Source organism: Sorex fumeus, unplaced genomic scaffold, assembly GCF_029834395.1.
Source record: "Sorex fumeus unplaced genomic scaffold, SorFum_2.1 ptg000007l, whole genome shotgun sequence".
NCBI classification, from domain to species: Eukaryota; Metazoa; Chordata; class Mammalia; order Eulipotyphla; family Soricidae; genus Sorex; species Sorex fumeus.
The window spans coordinates 3,841,795-3,861,141 of NW_026606064.1; the positions used below are offsets into that span (position 1 = coordinate 3,841,795).

A 19,347-nucleotide genomic window follows, 5' to 3' on the forward strand; every position below is an offset into this window, starting at 1 on the left:
TTCCTCCTTTTGTGGAGCTCCACACACAGTTGCCTTTTGAAAAATTGTCCTGCAGCTATTCAGGATTGTGTCTTATCAGATGATATGATCTATTGGTATTATTTGCTGTCATTAAGTGCTTTGCAATCCTCATTTTGAAATTGTAAAATAACTCATCACATGTTGTAATCTATATAATCGGTTTGTCTTGTTGGATGCACAGGTGATTTCTGGCTTCTCTTGGGTGAATTCTTCCAAATGAGCAGTGCTGAGTCTGGACTCTTGTTACTCACATTGTGTGTTACTTACAGTCTTAAATCTGATAGTTTGAGAGCAATCAGATCATCAAGGCACTGATGTGTTAATTTTGTATTATGGACTTAATTTTTTTCCTTAGTTAAGTTCCTTGGGGGAAAGTTACAACCCATCTCAGAAGAAGTAATTAATAATACAGGGTGGTATTTTTTTAGTATTTAAGATAATCACTTGATCACTTGATCACTTGACATCCTGTTACTCATCAATTTGCTCGGGCAGGCGCCAGTAACGTCTCCATTCGTCCCTGTCGCATGCTAGTGTAGTCCAAAGATAATCACCAAAGGGAATGCTTTGGTTTACCTCCACCAACTTTCACAATAGCACTAAGATGACTAACATGAAGGTATTATTATCCTTACTTCCTCAGTGAGGGAACCAAGGCTCAGGAGCTTTATCAATCTTCCCAGGACATTCCTGGTAAATGGTGGAGCCCAGATACAAACCAGACCTGCGTTTTTTTTTTTCTTTTAATTTTTTGCCAATTCTGTACTCTTAACTATTAAACTGAAGCCCAAACAAGGGTATTCAAATAACTGGGTATATGAGTGGATTAATGACTCTGTGGTAGACTATGTAGGCATCATTCTTCACCTTGTATGAAGAGCATGGAGTCTTAAGGAAGGGTTTCTCTACAAATAAGAAAAAGAGACCTCTTTTGAAAGGTGCAGTCATGGGTTTAGGGTCGGCACATAGGAACCGTACTTTGTTCATTTTTCTTTTAAGAGTACAAAATGTGCACAAATCTTTTTTTTTTCCGGTCACACCTGGCAATACACAGGAGCTAATACTGGCTTTGCACTTAGGAATTACTCCTGGTGGTGCTCAGGGGACCATATGGGATGCTGGGAATCGAACCTGGGTCAGTTGCATGCAAGGCAAACACCCTACCCGCTGTATTTTATTTTATTTTATTTTTTATTTTATTGCTTTTTGGGTCACACCTGGCGATGCTCAGGGGTTACTCCTGGCTTTGCACTCAGGAATCACTCCTGGTGGCTTGGTGGTGCTCGGGGGACCATATGGGATGCTGGGAATTAAACCCGGGTTGGCTGCATGCAAGGCAAATGCCCTACCTGCTGTGCTATCGCTCCAGCTCCGCCTGCACAAATCTTTTAAGGTGTACAATCAGCTCTTGGATCTCAGGCTCTCTGGCTTTTTAAAATTCTCTCTCTACTAGAGAGCATGGTGCTTCTCTACCATATGGCTCTCTGGTCCCAATCATCTGAAAACAAATACAATCAAGATTTCTAAGCCAGTAGTGAACAGGAAGTAACAATCTCATCTCTGAGGCTACAGTTGCTGGCAATAAGTATAACAATAACTATGATTTAATTTAGCTTCTGGCAATATGCTAAACACTTCACAAGCATTAGTTCCATGACCATAAACCAGTTAGGTGGGTCATATCATTTTCATTTTGCAGATATTGCAGCTGAACCTCAGAGCATTTAAATAACTTCCTCAGATTCATATACCACTTAATAAGCTCAGGTTTCCTGTATTTGAGTAGTCATGGAACACTGTGGCTATTTAAATTCTCCTGTACTATCTCATTATCACTAAGCTTTCTCTATTTGGAGAACAATTTTTTAAATTAATTTTTATTAGTGAAACACCATGAGGTACAGTTGTAGACTTGGGTTTCGATTATACAATGATCAAATGCCCATCCCTCCACCAGCGTCCATTTTCCACCACCATGGATCCCAGTATCCCTCCCACCCCCATCGCCCCCATCCCACCCTGCCTCTGTGGCAGGGCATTCCCTTTTGTGGGAATTTTTATGAGTGTTTTTGCATTCCTATAGCCTAAAGTATACAACCAACTAAGCTTAGACTATGTTCTCCATAAGTGAGGTGGTCCAGGTTATTTTTCCAAGGTTTTGGTTTCTTTTATTATAAATACTCTTTGTTAATTAGAATTAAATGCAGGATCATGATCTTCTAACTTTGGGAAGATCAAAACCATCCGCAAGTGACAGGTTTATCAGTTCCAGAAGTTGCCTTAAGTTTTTTCTGTCAGCTATTTTCAAGGTAATTGAACACTGATGTCTTGGCTAACACATCGTCTAAGCCAGTGTTCCTCAAACTTTTTCCAATCATAGCCCATATCTTACTTCTTTCCAGCCTTGGACTGGTAGGATAGCCCCCACCCCATGCCATCCTAACCACTTCTCCCCTAGTCTTATATCATGGTCCTCTATTTATTCCATTTTCACCTATGGCCTGGGGACTCACATACCCATATGGGCTCTTATAGAAAAACACTACTCTACATTATTTCTGAAACTGGTGTTAGTAAAGCACCATATTTTATGAGTTGTAGAAAGAATGGGAATGGGTATATTAGAAAAGCTGTGCAATATTTTATTTATTTTCTATCTTTGGCAGAATCTCCTGCCTCCATGCCAGGCTGTCTTCACTGGGCCCCCTCAGAGGGGGGTGGGTTGAGTCTCTCTCCCCGCCCCAAGCAGAACCCTGGCAGCTGAAAACCCCCAGAACCCAATCACAGCCATGTTCAAGGCCACTCTCCACATGCTTGGATGAGTCTCACGCATGAAGAAACCAGCAGAGGAACCCAGGTATGAAGGGCCTGGGGTTGAGATCTCCAAACCTGCTCTGATTGGTACTGTGCCTCCCCAGATCCCCTGTTTTCCAGTAGTTTGGCAGTCACACCCACAAACTGCCCCTGGCGCCATGTAATCTCATCAATGGCCAAGATCTAGAGACTATATAACAAAGCTCCCAGAACACAGTGACGAAGTACTTCCTGGAGGCATTTTCGCCCCCAACAGCCTCCCTTTCTGAGAGCTGGCAAGCTATGGAGAGTTTCCTGCCCACACGGCAGAGCCTGGCAAGCTACGCATGGCGTATTCAATATACCAAAAACAGTAACTATAACGGGTCTCATTCCCCTGACCCTGAAAGAATCCCCAATATGCCATTGGGCTACACTATCATGTGGCAGGGATGAATGGAGATGTTACTGGTGCCTGCTTGAGCAAATCGATGAAGACAGGTGATACTATCTTTATTTATTTATTTATTTTTGTGGGATATTACCCAGTGGTGCTCAGGGCTTACTTCAGGGCTCTGTGCTTAGTGGTCACTCCTGATGGTGCTTCAGGAACCATATGGAGTGTAAGGATTTGAATCTGGGTCACATGTAAGACAAGCACCTTAACTCCTACATCTTTCCAACACCTTCATTTCGTCCTTGCTTATCTGTCTTCTTTTATCACTTACATGTGTTCTACTTTGCTTTTTTTTTAACCTCCAGTTCTCTGGATTCTTATAGAATTTGTCTTCTTGACACACATAATTTTCCATCTGGCACTATAAGACCATGCTTATTTTTCCACGAGACAGTCAACTCTCCTTAAAATAACAGTATCTGACAGTACTGGTGGAATTATATCAAGATATGTGTGGAAAGATACTCATCTCTCTATAGAATAAAGATAGAAAGATGGTAGAAGAATCTGGCCAGTCAATAGACGAGTGGATAAACACACACACACACGTGCGCACACACACACACACACACACACACACACACACACACCTGCCCAAATGGTAAACTTTTTATCCATAAAAAGAAAAAACTCTGACATTAGCAATAATACGGATGTATTGCAGACTGAGATCCCCATACTTATTTTATGTATGACCCCCTTTTTAGAAAAATTAACTATTCACTATCCTCCCTCGGACATCACCCTCTTTAAAGCAAATAACAAAATAATCTCCTGTTTAACTCAAGACTACTACTGCTCCTTCCCTACCATCCAAATTATTACAGGGCACCCAGGGGTGCCAATGTAGGAAATCACTTATCTAGTGGGTTCTGCATTTACTGAAATAAATCAGATGGAGAGAGAAAAATGCTGTATGACCCCATTCATGTGTGGAAGATAAAGAAACTAACAACCAACCTAACAAGCAAAAGCTTATGTTGTAAGAACTAAATCAGGGTAGGGGTGGAAACTTGACTTTTTGGGGTGATCATACATAGTATATGCAGAAACTGAGTTATATACTGTACAGCTCTTATAAGGTAAAGGTAAAGGCCCTCCCGTTGATCGTCGATTTGCTCGAGCAGGCCCAGTAACGTCTCCATTGGAGACTTTGTTGTTACTGTGTCTGGCATATTGAATACTCTCGGTAGCTTGCCGGGCTCTCCAAGAGGGGTGGAGGAATCGAACTCGGGTCGGCCATGTTGGCCGCTTGTAAGGCGAACGCCCTACCCGCTGTGCTATCACTCCAGCCCACTGCTATCGCTCCAGCCCAATCAAGATTATTTTAATCATTAAAAAATAAACCTATGCAGAGAAGGGGAAACTGAGTAAATAAGAATTGGGAGGAAATAAGAATTGGTAGAAAAATAAATTAATTGTGTATGGTACCAAAATCTTCCTTACTTCACAAATTTGCTGTGTGCTTGTGAACTGTGATTGTCACCATACCATATATAGAACAGTGCTTAGTAAATAAAGATTTTTCAAACCTATTCTTTAAATAGGACTTATATATAAAACTGTGAAAGCAAGGGAAACAAGGTTATTTTGGTTATGGTTTTTTGGGTCACGATGGTGGTGCTCAGGGTTTACTCCTGGCTTTGCACTAAGAGATGGATGACTCCTAGGGGTGTGGGGAAATCTATGGGGGCCCAGGGATTAATCTAAATTAGCCACATGCAAGGCAAGTAACCTACCCACTGTCTTATCTCTTCAACCTCATGGGAAACAAAGTGTTAAAAAAGTCCATATTAAAGTTTTTTGCTTCATTATACATGAATTGATATTTCATGATCTTCAGTTATTCAACTTCTCACAATCTTCATATCTTCACCAGTACAGCATGGAGAATAAGATTCTTGATTGGGATAAAATTTACTTCTTTATGGAATATTTATAAAGGCATTCCAAAATGCATTTAAGGGTTTAAGGAGATGTAACAACATTAAATGAAAAATTTTATTTTTAAGAATTACTTTTAAAGGTCCTTATGGGATGTGGTTTCAAAAATTTGAGCAATTTTTTGCTAGGTGTCCTCCCGTTGTTCATCGATTTGCTTGAGCGGGCCCAGTGTCTCCATTTATTTATTTTTTTTTTGACTTGTTGTTACTGTGTTTGGCATATTGAATATGTCACGGGTAGCTTGCGGTGCGGGCAAAATACAGGCTTTCCGAGAGGGGTGGAGGAATTGAACCCGGTTGGGCCAGGCTGGCTGTGCGCAAGGCAAATGCCCTACCACTGTGCTATCGCTCCAGCCTTGCTGGGTGTGTAACATGTTATTTGCTTCTTTACACGTTGATTTTCTTATCTTTTCCTTATGTTAAAATTTAAATGCAGTGATGCATCTGAATGTTCCTCAGTCATTCTAGGAAACTATAGCATGTGCTACGGATATTCTTTTCTCCCTTAACCATTTTAGTGGGGAAGGGTGACGCAGAAATGCAGTGAAGCAAAAACTGAAAGTTCAGAAAGATAAGAGTTTTGAATCTTAAATCTGCTACTGGGTATCTTTTGGTGAGTTATTTATGTGCTCTGACTTCAGTTCATTTTTTCATAAAAGCATATGAAAGGGGCTCTGCAAAGTAAAAGATTATATAATTGTGGGTCTTCATCATGGTTATTAATATTTTGGTATCTACCAGATGAATTGCTATCTTTCGTTTAGAAACTGCAATTCTAGGAGTTTGAGAGACTTTTACTTGGATTTAAATAATTCCCTGATTTTATCATCTCTTTGTAACATTCTTCTTAAATAGCAGTGACTCAATGTGATGGAGATTCTTGGATACTTTAGTGGTGGTGAGGTTTAGTAACTTCCTACGTCAATACTATAAACGCCAGCACTATTGTAACCGTGTTACACGAACCAAAATAAAAAACGATAAAACAAAAACATATAAATGCAGTGACTCCATTTAAAAACAAAACACCCAAACCAAACCAACCCCCAAAGACACAGACATAATATCCTTCGTCTTGCTGCAGAAGAATCCTGAAAAATTAGTTTTGGAAGAGGTGAGTAATAGTGGAGCTTGAACACGTACTTGGGGAGTTGGGAAGTGAGCCAAGATTCCAGCTACCCAATAACTAGAGGGGCAGGAGCCAGCAGGAGAGAGGGGGAGAGAGGGGGAGACGGACAGAGATGAGAGAGAGAGAGAGAGAGAGAGAGAGAGAGAGAGAGAGAGAGAGAGAGAGAGAGAGAAGGTGGAAGAGGAGGAGGACAGAACTCTGAGGTCCTTACCGTGGCATCTTCCCCAGCGTAGTGTTTGAGGACCCGGTGGCCACCAGGATGCTTGTCAGCCCAAAGAGTGACATCGTAGACCTTGCGATTGATCACCAGCCACTGGTCTGCCTCCTGATTGTGCTTCTGGATCTCCTGCCAGCTGTACGTGTTGAGACTTTTTCTGGGCACGTCACACAATCTATTCGTCTCCTGCTTCACACAGGTCCGGGCTTTCCCATTTGCTAAGGGATTCCCATTGGCCTGACGCTTCTCACCCAGGTTGGACTTCTGACCTTGGGGCAAATCACTCTTCGTTGCCAAGATTCCATTGCCCACATGCGTGTCTTCAGGCTTCATCTTGCCTGAACTACTGACGTTTCTGTGTTGTGTCCTGCCAAAGTTAATCCTTCACTCTGATGGAGAAGTGAAATGTATCTTTTCCTCTCCTATTTCCCTGCAGTAGGATGCTTACACTGGAAATTTATCAGCCTAGTGATTATCCCTTCACACACATCCTCACAAATACTTGCCCAGCCTCGCACTTCTCTTTCTGTCCTGAACATTCCTTTTATTCTTGCCCTTTTTTTTCTATTTTTTTTTTTTTTACCTTGGAAGGTTCAAAGTTTTCTCTTTCCACTTCTCTCAGCTCTCTGCACTCTTCTGAACATCCCTCCTTCTGTATTAAAAGTCTCTGAGTTTTAATTGGTCCTCCAGGACCAATGACAGCCTGGCTGAAAGTGGTGACCAGTCCCTCGGGGAGGAGGAGTCAGGCTTAGTCACACGTTTCCAGTTCTATGTCCAGCTGGGCTGGGTTCAAAAGCCCTCTGACAGGTCTATGGAAACATTTAAATTTGTTAATTCCACATACCAGGAAAAGCTTTCAAAATCCCCAGGATAAGAGATGAACACACTTGGAAATATTCTTTATGACAGTCTCTCCAGGGTTTATTCTTTTTTTAAAAAAAACAGCAACATATTTTTTTCTTTTTAATTTTCTTTATCTTTTTAAAGTTGAAATTCACCAGAAAAACAAATCAACTATAAGTATTTTTTCCACTTTCTAGATTTTCTTTGAAAGCTGTCCAAATCTGTCAACCTGCCTAAAGGTAACAACAACTGACATTTTTCTAGGGCTCATGATTTACAAACTCCTCATTACATGTTTTATCTGAGTTTATCTTCACATTGATCATTGGGAAAGGTGATATCTGCACTGCATTCTCCATTTGAAAAACATGGGCTGAATATTAGGGTCACTGCCAGAATTATTCAGTGAGTGAGACGTGAACTGGTGCAGAATCCAGACTTTCTGATTCCAATCTCTTTCCACACCATTCTCCAAATCTAAGTTGTAGATGTACAAATTATGTATGTCTAAATAATACTAACCTAGTTGACTCAGCAGTTTAGAAAGGAGGCAGAAGATATTCTGGGGTGGTGGGGAGTGGAGGAAAGGACCTTAATTTTAATAAAAGAGATCCCATGAAAGAAAAATTCACATTTTCACAGTAGGAATAAGTTAAAAGTATATAAAATTCAACATTTACATATTCAGGGTTTTATTACATACCAAGGTTTTACAATATTATTTATTATTTCTAAAAATCAGAAGTGACCTAAGTGTCCAGCAATAAGGAAGAAAACTAATTAATCATGTGTCTATTGAATAATAGTAGTACATAGATAATAAAAGAGTTTGCATAAAATTTTTAATGGCAAGGTCTCTTGTTTATAACAAGTAGAAATATGAGTTTATTAATTCTCTTCTTAGTCAATAGTACAGGAAACAAAGAAAAAACAATTGACCACATATTGGTATGAGTTTTATTTGAATTATAGGGCTTTTCCCCCTTTTCTTCTTTATGGCATTTCCCAATTTTTCTACAAATGATCTATGCCACTTTTGAAATTTAGAGCATAATTAAAAATAGGGATACAAACTAACAAAACACCTAAAGATTTTGGAGCTGTATGGGTCTGGGATCATATTCTACCTCTATTATTTACTAATTGTATAACATCAAGCAAATGACCTTACTTCTTTGGTCTCTGGTTTTCCCATCAGTAAAATGATAGAAAAAGCACAAGTCTCAGGATTACATACACTAGCTTGCAATTTATGTAATGTATTCTATCTACAGAAATCTGCGGTAGTTTCCGTGATTCTTCATGGGAGCTTCACAAACACAAAATAAAAGCACTTGGCATTTATGATTTTTATCTGTATATAAATTCAGGATGGTTTCTGAATTTCAGGATAAGTGAGACTTGCGTGTCTAATTGGACGTTTGTTGTGCTTAGGGACTTGTCCAAGGAAATTAATTAGCCATTTCTGTAGGCCTTGAGATAATTTCATCTTGTCATCTTTCGCAATGCAAACACACTGATGGGAAGAATGCGTGTGTGGTGTGTGTGTGTGTGTGTGTGTGTGCGCGCGTGCGTGTGTGTGTACATGCACATGTGCACATGTATCAGATGACATAGCTAACTGCCTTCACATCCCTCCACTGGCATTGCCTCTTGCTGCTGGTGACCCTTGTTGCATAGCAGTGACTTTGTGATTATTAGTTTTCTCTCTGTGCAAACTTGAATATCAAGTTGACAGTACAGATATTTCTTTAAAACATTTGCAATTTTTTGTTAGTTTGTTTTGCTGGCATGAGTCTGCTTACCATACCTGAAGTATCACAACCTTTGGAGACAGAAATATCTAAGCATTGTATTCTTTTCTTTGGGGAGCAGAGGGCTCCCAAGCGTTGCTCATGTTGCCTTAGAATCTTTCCTAGTTAGACAAAGCCTGGTTGTGTGGCCCATTAAATTCAGTCCAGAGTAGCTGGGAGATACTAGAACTGTATCGAGTAGTACCAGGAGTAGGGCATGGGGTGCTGAGGATTGAACTTGGATCTTATGGATGGACTCTAATCCTCTGAGCTATCTCCACAGCTTGTGAATAGTGTATTCTTGCACAAGATTGCTATTATCTCCGTGTCTTGCTGTTCATATTTTATATAATACGGTGAACAAGAGCTATACAGATGTGATTACCCAAAGAACAAAATTATATTTCAAAGGTGAGAAAGTTAGTCTGGTGCCTGGAAGTTAGTCTGGTGCCTGGTAGATAGAGTAGCTGCATTTACTCTGTGATACTTGGCTTATTTTTAGCTCTAATTTACTTGCCTGCATTTGTTCATTATTACTTCAGCTCCCTGGGCCTCGCTTCATTTTGTTTACTACATTATAAAAACGCTATCATTAAAATGACATCATGGGCCTGGGATGTGACTCAGTGGTGGAACACCTGCCTTGCTTTAATGGGGTCCTGGTTTTGATCGTGGAATCCACAAAATAAATAAACAAGGCCTAGGGTTATGGCTCGGTGGTAAAACACATATCTTACATTCATGAGGTCAGGATTCACCCCTCAGATAAAAACAAATAAACAAATAAAATAAAAACAAAAATAATAATGAAAAGAAAGTTTGACCATTATTCTTATATAACCCGGGAGAAGAGACCAGAGGAGATGTCGGAGCATGTCTATGAGTCTCTTTGTTCTCCACCAAATAGGGAGTCTCATGTCTGGAACTCAGTTTTATATTCTTTCAGGAGGAATTGACTTCTAGTGTGTTCTATTTCTGTTTTACTCAATTCTGCAGAAGAAAGAGGAAGAAAATGAAAGGGGTAGAAGGACTAAGATTGAGAATGGAATGAGAGTCCCCAAAGGGGAGGATCAGTGACATGGGAGATGGCTCAATGGGCTGAGTACGTGGTTTCCATGTGGGGTCCTGTGATAGAGCCCCAGCACCCCATGGTCTTCAGGGCACCTCCGAAGCTCCGGAGCAACCCCTGAGCACAAAGCTGGGAGTAGGCCCCAGGCAACTGGTGTGATCCCAATACCCCTCCCCAACAAGAAATGGTACAGAGTAGAGAAAGGAAGAAACTGTACACAGGAGAGAAAGGAAGAAATGGTACAGAGTAGAGAAAGGAAGTACCTCCCACAGTGAGACTAGACTACGACACTAGCTTGACCCTCTATAAACTGTGGGACTTTCCACTGGGACTGTTTCCTCCTAAGTAGCATGTGAAGCTGCAGTTGGTGGCTCCAGGATCAGTTCCACATCTGTGAGAAGAGGAGAGACATCCTTTATCCCGTTGTACCTGGAAGTGAAAAGTTAAAGTGTTTCTCGTCAACAGCCATGGACACATTTTCCCATGTAGGGAAGGGAGGGCTGTTTGTGTTTTGGGAAACAATCTAGAAAGAATTGTTTCTCACAAAGATCTTGTCACAGATGGGGGAGAACTGGAAACTTTGCTAGTTGGGTTCCAGAACCTGTTCAATTAGGTGCCAGGGAGACACCATCTCCCATTTTATTTGAAAGGTGTGTGCAGGATCAGAAAGTATTTATAAGGAACAGAAAAGTAGTATAAGGGCTAAGGTGCATCTGGTAGATCCTGGTTCCATCCCTGGCAGACAGAGAATCTCACTGCTTGGGAGACTCCACCTTTCTTTCTTTAAAAAAAAAACTTTTATTAGTGAAACACCATGAGGTACAGTTGTAGACTTACAAATTTTTGTGCTTGGGTTTCAATTATAAAGGTAAAGGTAAAGGTCCTCCCGTTGATCGTCGATTTGCTCGAGCGGGCCCAGTAACGTCTCCATTGGAGACTTTGTTGTTACTGTGTTTGGCATATCGAATACTCTCGGTAGCTTGCCGGGCTCTCCGAGAGGGGCGGAGGAATCGAACTCGGGTCGGCCATGTTGGCCGCTTGTAAGGCAAACGCCCTACCGCTGTGCTATCGCTCCCATCCCTCCACCAGTGCCCATTTTCCACCACCACAGGTCCCAGTATCCCTCCCACTCCCCTCACTCCCCCCACCCCATCCTGCCTCTGTGACAGGGCATTCCCTTTTGTTTTCTCTCTCTCCTTTTGGGTGTTGTGGTTTGCAAAAGAGCCATAGAGTGGCAATCATGTTCGGTCTATAGTCTACTTTCAGCATGCTTCTCCCATCCTGGGAGGATCCTCCCAACACCCTTTATTTGGACTCCACCTTTCTTACCCCCATTCCCCGCCTCACACACACACACTTCCTACCCAGGAAAGTACTGATAGTACAGATTTTCCTAGAAAAATTACTTAGCTCTTTTGGCTCCCAGCAAACATTCCTTTATAGAATAGATACCGTGAGTCATAATGTGGCAGTATGTTAGCTGTGCTGAAATCATCCCCAGCCTTGGATCCACAGAGCTGATCCAGTGATGCAGAGGTCATGTTTAGGGAGTCCTCTCAAGTCCTGCTCAGGAGACCCAGGTGATGCTCTATCAATCAGGCAGGCTTTTCAGTGCTAGGGCTAGAAAATTTAGTGCTGGAGCTAGAGAGATTGTACAGCAGGGAGGGTGTTTGCCTTTTGTACAGCTGACCCCAGTTCCATCTCTGGCATCCCATATGGTCGGTACAGGTTATTCCTGAGTACAACCAGAAATAATTCCTTAGTGCAGATCCAGGTGCAACTTCTGAGCATTGCCAGGTATGGACTGAAAACAAAACAATCTTCCTTTCCCCTCCTCTGTACCCTGCCAACAAACAAAAAGAATGCAGTGTAGCTCAGGCCCTGTGATCCTGTGGGTCCCGGGGGCCACTCTGATGGTGCTCCTTGGGGGTCTCCAGAGTCACTGGGGGCCACTAGGGGCACATCCCATGATGTTTGAGGGACCAGATAGTGCCAGGAGTTGAAATGGGATTCAGGTGCATTTGACAAGAATTTTAACCCCTGAATGATCTTTCTGACCCCTAAAGATAGTTCTGATGGCAAAAAAGTATGTGTTAAACACAAAGTTTTTTTTGATGGTATGATTCTGAGATGTTAGTCACACAACAAGTCTACCAGGAGTTTTTTTCTTTTTTCTTTTTTAAAAGCCAGAATCATCTTTTCTCAGGGCAGAGATGTTATTCACTTATCTTTGAATCTCTTCAGAGGAGTTCCTGGGTTCACATTGTGGCCTTTCAGTCTTTTTAGCATCATTGAAATCAATTTGCCAGTCTTTTTTAGTCCTTTTACTTCAAAAACAAAACAAAACAAAACAAACAAACAAACAAGAAGTTGGAGTAGGATTCGCTATGGCTTGAATAAAAGTATTCAATATTTTAGGGAACTTGAAGCTGTAAGTTTATTTATGAATTTAAAAAAATGTAACTGTGTTTTTTTTTTTTTTTGCTTTTTGGGTCACACCCGGCAATGCACAGGGGTTACTCCTGGCTCTACACTCAGGAATCACCCCTGGCCGTGCTCAGGGGACGCCCTACCCGCTGTGCTATTGCTCCAGCCCCCCCCATGTAACTGTAGTTTGAATAATATGACTACGAAAGGTTAAAGTTCATGACATTGATGTACCAAGTTACTCACACCTCTATCACCAAAATGCCCATGATACTCTATCATTGTCCCTGTGTCCCTTCTGTTGTCATTGTCATTCTCCCTCCCCCTGTCCTTTATGCATCCCCTGGTAATCAAACTGTGCATCAAGTTTAAACCCAACATTGTGTTCCAATTATCAATCAGAAGCTTTGTAGAGCCTTACAGAAGTACTTTCTGTTACCAACAACCTTCTCTCCTCTACATAATTCACCAAAGACAACAGAATTGGTTATTTTCCAGCTGCTGTGCTAATAACTTGGAGATGGGATATGAACTCAATTTTCTTTTCTCTGTCATGGGAGTTGCTGCAGACTAAACAAATAAAAAATATGTTATCCTCACCCTACCTCATCCCACTGTTTCATTTCTTCTTCTCTTACATACCTGGAAGCATTCAAGGCTTACTCTTGGCTCTGTGCTTAGGGATCACTCCTAGTAGTATTCAGGGGATCGTTGGGGTGCCAAAAATTGATCATGGGTCAGAAATGTGCAAGGAAGGCAAGTCCTTTACTACTATGATATCTCCCTGCCCCATCATTGTTTCATTTCTTTGTAGAGTTCAGACTTCCTGGGTTCTCAAATTCCATGATCTTGCCCTTAGTCCTGATTTAGATAGGTGTCTTAAATCTTCCTGTGACTCAGATTCTTCATTTTTAAAATAGAGATGATGTTAATAATATTGAAGACCTTTCATATTTTGTCCGGTGTTAATACATCTAAAATGCTCAGAAAATACTCAGGATGTATTAAGTTCTCAATAGGTAAGATATATTACACTCTCAATAAATGTTAAGTACAATTTCCTTCTCTAGGCTGGCAATATAGTTTATCAGTAGCTTATGTGAGGCCCTGAGTTCAATACCTGACACTGAAAAAACTTAAACAAAATTAACCTCCTTTATCTGAATCAGATCATTGCTCAATCATAGTGAATATTTGATGAGCACTTAATGCCTCGAGATGCTGTCTTTACGGTAACTGTTTTATTAAGGGAAGTGGGAAGGGGTCAATCAAATGAGACCAGCTTGTAACTACTCAGTAACTGAAGCAGGAAATAAATGGTCAAGTATAAAAGCCAATCAGACTCTCCTCTTAGCACTGTTATGCCTATTTCTCTGAACCTCTTTTAATCTCTTCCTTAGATTTATTGTCTCCATGTTAAATGGCTAAGTGGACATTATCTAGCTCTGTGGTGTCCTACAACTTCACAAAAAGTTCTATATAATGCACAGTCCTAGAGTACTGTCCTTAAACAAGAGCATTGTTTTCAGTTTAAAAAAAAGAAATCATTCATTTATGAAGATGCGACAGTCTCAGATGCTAGTCTGGGATATCTTTTAGTCTTGAGAATTCACGCTCTGCAACTAATGGAGAAAGTACTTTGATAAGATGCAGCATAAGAGAATGAGTGAGTTCTGGGTGTGTCTATGAATTTATCTCACTTTTTCTTGGTTCTTTCCTTTATAAATTCTGAGCTTCTCTATGTAACTTACTGTTCCTCTGGAAAGCTCAGTCTCCTTCTCCTTTAAATTGGGTGTAACAGTGGTCGTTATCTTTGAGTTTAAAGGGCACTGGTGGAGGAATGGGTATTTGATCATTGTGTAATTGAAACCCAAGCACAAAAATTTGTAAGTCTACAACTGTGCCTCATGGTGTCTCAGTAATAAAAATTTAAAAAAAAAAGTCTGGTAAGGATCAAAAGAGGCAATGGAGATAAAGATTAAATGCAGTAACTTAATGATGAAATTGTGAAGGAGAGGACCTTGGAGTCGTATCTAGCAGTACCCAGGGATGACTCCTGACTCTGTGCTCAAGGATTATTCTGGATGGTGTTCAGAGGATCACATGTGGTACCAGAGATCAAATTGGCATAAGTCATATATGAGGCAAGTGCCCTAAACTTTGTGTGATCTCTTTGGCCCAATTGTGATTTTTATAGCAAATGTAAGATCATCCAAGTACTCTACAGGAAAAAATTCCAATATTTTAACTAGATTCATTGTGCCAGGTGGAAAAAATATAACTCTTAACTACAGTTTCATGTGGAATGCTGGGACTTAATATAAGGGGATTCAATCCTTTTGTTGGCTAATTATGTTTAGTTGCTATTTACATACTTATCTCTGTTTAATGTTTTCGTCTCCTTGAGGATTGACATATGATTGCATATAAGTGCAGTTATTTTGAATCTCAGGCTAATCTGCTTTTTCAGAGGAGGTCATTTGTCTTGGGGCACACCCTGGCTCTCGATGAATGGAAAGGTTGTATGAGCTACACACCCATATTTCCCAGGACAACTGTTTTGAAGCACTGCTTTCACATTTCAACAAAGTTTGTTTGCAAAAAACACCCCAATTAGCTCCTGGCTTTGATGAGACTCATTGTCTCAGTGCTGACATTCCGGAAGAACTGCTTTAGCTGCAGCTGCTCCCAGTACTCAGCCTGTCCCTTGTCAACTGGTGACTGACTAGTCATCAGATCCTGCCATGGGTAGGATCAAAAAATGACCTCAAATCTCACAGACTCAACAGAATCATTTATATCTGTGGTCTTAGTTTCTGCCTCGTCTCATGGGGGGATAGGAGATATGGAGAAATGGAGACCTTTACCTGAGAAGATAAAGACAAGCATCCATACTTAAGTCCTTGTCAAAAAAAGAGATGGGCTGAGGAGAGAGATTACATCCTCACTTGGTGTTTGTGAAGTAAGTGAAAAAATGCATAAATGAATGACCAAAGGGTCAAGTTAGAAGTCAGGATTGCTGTTGACCTTCAGGGCTATGTATCTTGTATCTAAGGCAAGTGTTGACACTGGCAAGCGTCTGTCAGATTACTTCATTTTATATGATGCACAAACACTTTATTGTGTCATAAGTGTTATTAGCTCCATTTCCAGAGAAAAGATATAGAGAGATTAAATATTGATAAATTAAAAGTAGTAGAGCTGGACATGGCCTGTTATAATTTTCCATATGAAGATTCTACTATTCAAGAAAAATTAATACTTACTCTGGAGATCATGTTACATGACTCGTTCATGCAGCTTTATTATTATTATTGTTATTATTATTATTACTATTATATTTTGCTTTTTGGGTCACACCCAGTGATGCTCAGGGGTTACTCCTGGCTCTGCACTCAGAAATTACTCCTGGCGGTGCTCAGGGCACCATATGGGTTGCTGGGAATAGAACCCAGGTTGGCTGAGCACAAGGCAAACACCCTACCCGCTGTGCTATCGCTCCAGTCCCTATTTTTTTTTAGTATAGGACTATTGCTATTTATTCAGCCATTGATTAAGCTGATTAAATTGGGCATGAACTCTACATTACTTTTTCTTATTAAAATGTTAATTTTATTTTATTATTACTACTTTTATTATCATTATTTTTTTGATGACCATGAGGTATAGTTACAAAGCTTTCCTGTTACAAAGTTTTCATGAATTTCAGTCATGTAATGATCGATCAACCAACCCTCCACCAGTGCACATCTTCCACCACCAAGGTCCCCAGTGTCCCCCCATCCCACCCATCCCCCTTCTTCTATGGAATACAATCTCCCCCATACTCTTTTGTATTGCTTGTAATGAATAGCATAAGATGTTGTGTGACTGCATCAGGCAACCTGGGTTTGATCTCGAGCATCCCTTATGGTCCCTTGAGCATCACCAGGAGTAATTCCACAGTGCAGAGCTAGGAGTAACTTCTGAGTTACCAGTGTGACCCGAAAGCAAAAATAGAAAGAAAAATATACAGAACATGCATTGTTGAAGATGTGGAGAAAAGGGAACTCTCCTTCACTGCTGGTGAGAAAGTAAACTGGTATAGCCAGTATGGAGGAAAGTTTGCAGATACCAACCTCCACCCCCAGTGAAGATTAGAAATATGTATGATCCAGCTACCCCAGTCTTGGTATAAAGAATACAAAAAGACTAACTTGAAGAGATCTATCCACATCATCCACAGTAACCAAGAATAGAAATAAAGTCAGTGTTCACCTACAGATGAGTGGATAGAGAAAATATGATTATAGCCATAAGTTGCTGAATGATAGTAATATGTCGTGAGATATGCATTGCTTGAGATCTTCATCATTGCTCAAATGCCATACATTTAAATATATGAAACATGGATAACTCTAAACTAGAGAGTCTCCTATAGACAAAGACTGTAAGGTATAACTTATTAATAACACCACTATGTGTGGGGTCTGTTGTTGACTAACTGTGGTTACATGTTATCTAACTGTATATAGCACAGCGGTAGGGCATTTGCCTTGCGTGCAGCCAGCTGGGTTAAATTCCTCCTCCCTCTCGGAGAGCCTGGCAAGCTACCGAGAGTATGTCGCCCGCACGGCAAAGCCTGGCAAGCTCCCTGTGACGTATTCAATATGCCAAACACAGTAACAACAAATCTCAAGATGGGCCCACTCGAGCAAATCGATGAACAACGGGAGGACAGTGGACAGTGGACATATACATAATACAATATTACTCAGGTCTAAAAATATAGTGCTATCTAACTGTATATACATAATATACTTTTTCTCTAAAAATATTACTATTACTATTATTAATCTAAAAATATAAGCTACCGCCATTTGAAACAACATGAATTGGGCCTGGGAGATGTTAAATTAATGAAATAAAATCAGATGAGGAAAGTCGAACGCGATATGAGTCTACTCATATGTAAAATATAAAGAAATAAAACAAGTGAACAAACTGAAAAACAATCCTTACATCCTAAGAACAAAATACTGGTTACCAGAAAGGAAAGGGCTAGTGGCACACTGAGTAAAGGGGCAGGTTGCATGAAGATGAATGGAAACTAGGCTTTTGGTGGATTAGGGTAATATACACAGATGCTGCTTCATAAGCTTATAGATCTGAAGCCTATATGATGTTCTAAACCATTACAATATCATTAGTTTTAAGAAGTAGCAGTTTATGGTACCTGTATCTGTGTCCGAGTTATTTTCTTTGCCTATTAACTTAGTTTAACCAAAAATATTAAGCCAGGACTGAAGAGAGATCTTAACTGCATGAGCACATACTTTGCAAGCAGGCCACTGCATTTGGACCACGTGTTCCCCAGATCACCACTGTGTGCAGCCCTGAGCTACTTCCAGGTGTGGCCCTCCCCCAACCCCCCAAATCAATATAAAATAAAAATAGCTAAGAAATCGTAAAACAGAAGTTACAAAAAACTATTGCAAAATCACAACTTTACAGGGTGACATAATTTTCTACCCTAAGGCTATACCCTCATATCCACCATGTCCTTTATTTTGCAACTTCACTCTCTGAAGTAGGAAAATCTTCTCCAAAACATTTATCTGTATTATTTCTGTAGAGGTAAATCCTTGAATACAGGTGATGAGGATTTGGCTGTTCTCATAGTTATTGATATTGCTTATCAAATTGCCTTTGGCAATTTGTGCTCATTAGTTTCATGACATGTTTTGTGACTGTAAACCATTAGCAGTGAAGAAGAACTCTCTGAGACTTCATTTCCACTGTCATATCTCTGCTGGTACATTTCTTCCCAGAATTCACTGCCTTACTAGCAGTTTCACTCACTGACGACTCGACCACTTCTCAGAGTAGGGTGCTCCCAGAAGCATCTACAGTTAGTGATCATGGAAGAGTTATGGCTTCATTTATGTTAATACTACCTAACTGCCCTGCACCAGAGCGGATCTGAAGGAGAAAAAAAGAGTGAGATTATCCAGTTTGTTATATAAGAAGATATCTCTTAAGCAATAAGTTGCACTGTCACTGTCACTGTCCCCCCATTGTTCATCAATTTGCTCAAGCGGGCCAAGTAACGTCTCCATTGTGAGACTTGTTGTTACTGTGTTTGGCATATCGAATATGCCATGGGAGCTTACCAGGCTCTGCTGTGCGGGTGAGATACTTTTGGTAGCTTGCTGGGCTCTCTGAGAGGGGCGGAGGAATAGAACTCGGAACATTAATCAAAATGGATGTTATGTCAATATGATCAGATGATTTCAGTTTAGGTGAACATATAAGAAACTAAGCTTGATGAAGGACACTTTTTACTTTCCCCTCTTTAAACATTTTACTGTTTAAAAATGTTTTACTAGTGGCAAAATTTTATTTTAGCATTATTTATTTATTTATTTATTTTAGTTTTGGGTTCATATCTGGCACTGCTCAAGAGTCACTCCTGGCTCTATACTTCAGAATTACCCCTGCTGGTGCTCAAAGAACCATGTGCGATGATGGGATTGAACCTGGATTTGGCATGTGCAAGGCATGTGCAAGGCAAGCTCCTTATCTACTGTACTATCTCTCTAGTTTCACAATTATTTTATTTTTAATTAATTAATTACGTTCTTTACGTTTTTGCTTAAAGACTCCAGGGGATGGG

At 40.4% G+C, this 19,347-nt stretch overlaps 1 protein-coding gene across 1 annotated transcript in view; it reads right to left on the bottom strand.

Moving 5' to 3' along the window:
- The window catches only part of LOC130041898 (fatty acid desaturase 2-like protein FADS2B), a 39,740-nt gene extending 32,847 nt beyond the window's left edge, over nt 1-6,893 (bottom strand). The window contains exon 1 of the mRNA XM_056134181.1: nt 6,555-6,893. Coding sequence (XP_055990156.1) covers nt 6,555-6,893 — 339 coding nt within the window. The remainder of the gene's footprint in view (nt 1-6,554) is intronic.
- Between the last annotated feature and the right edge of the window lie 12,454 nt (nt 6,894-19,347).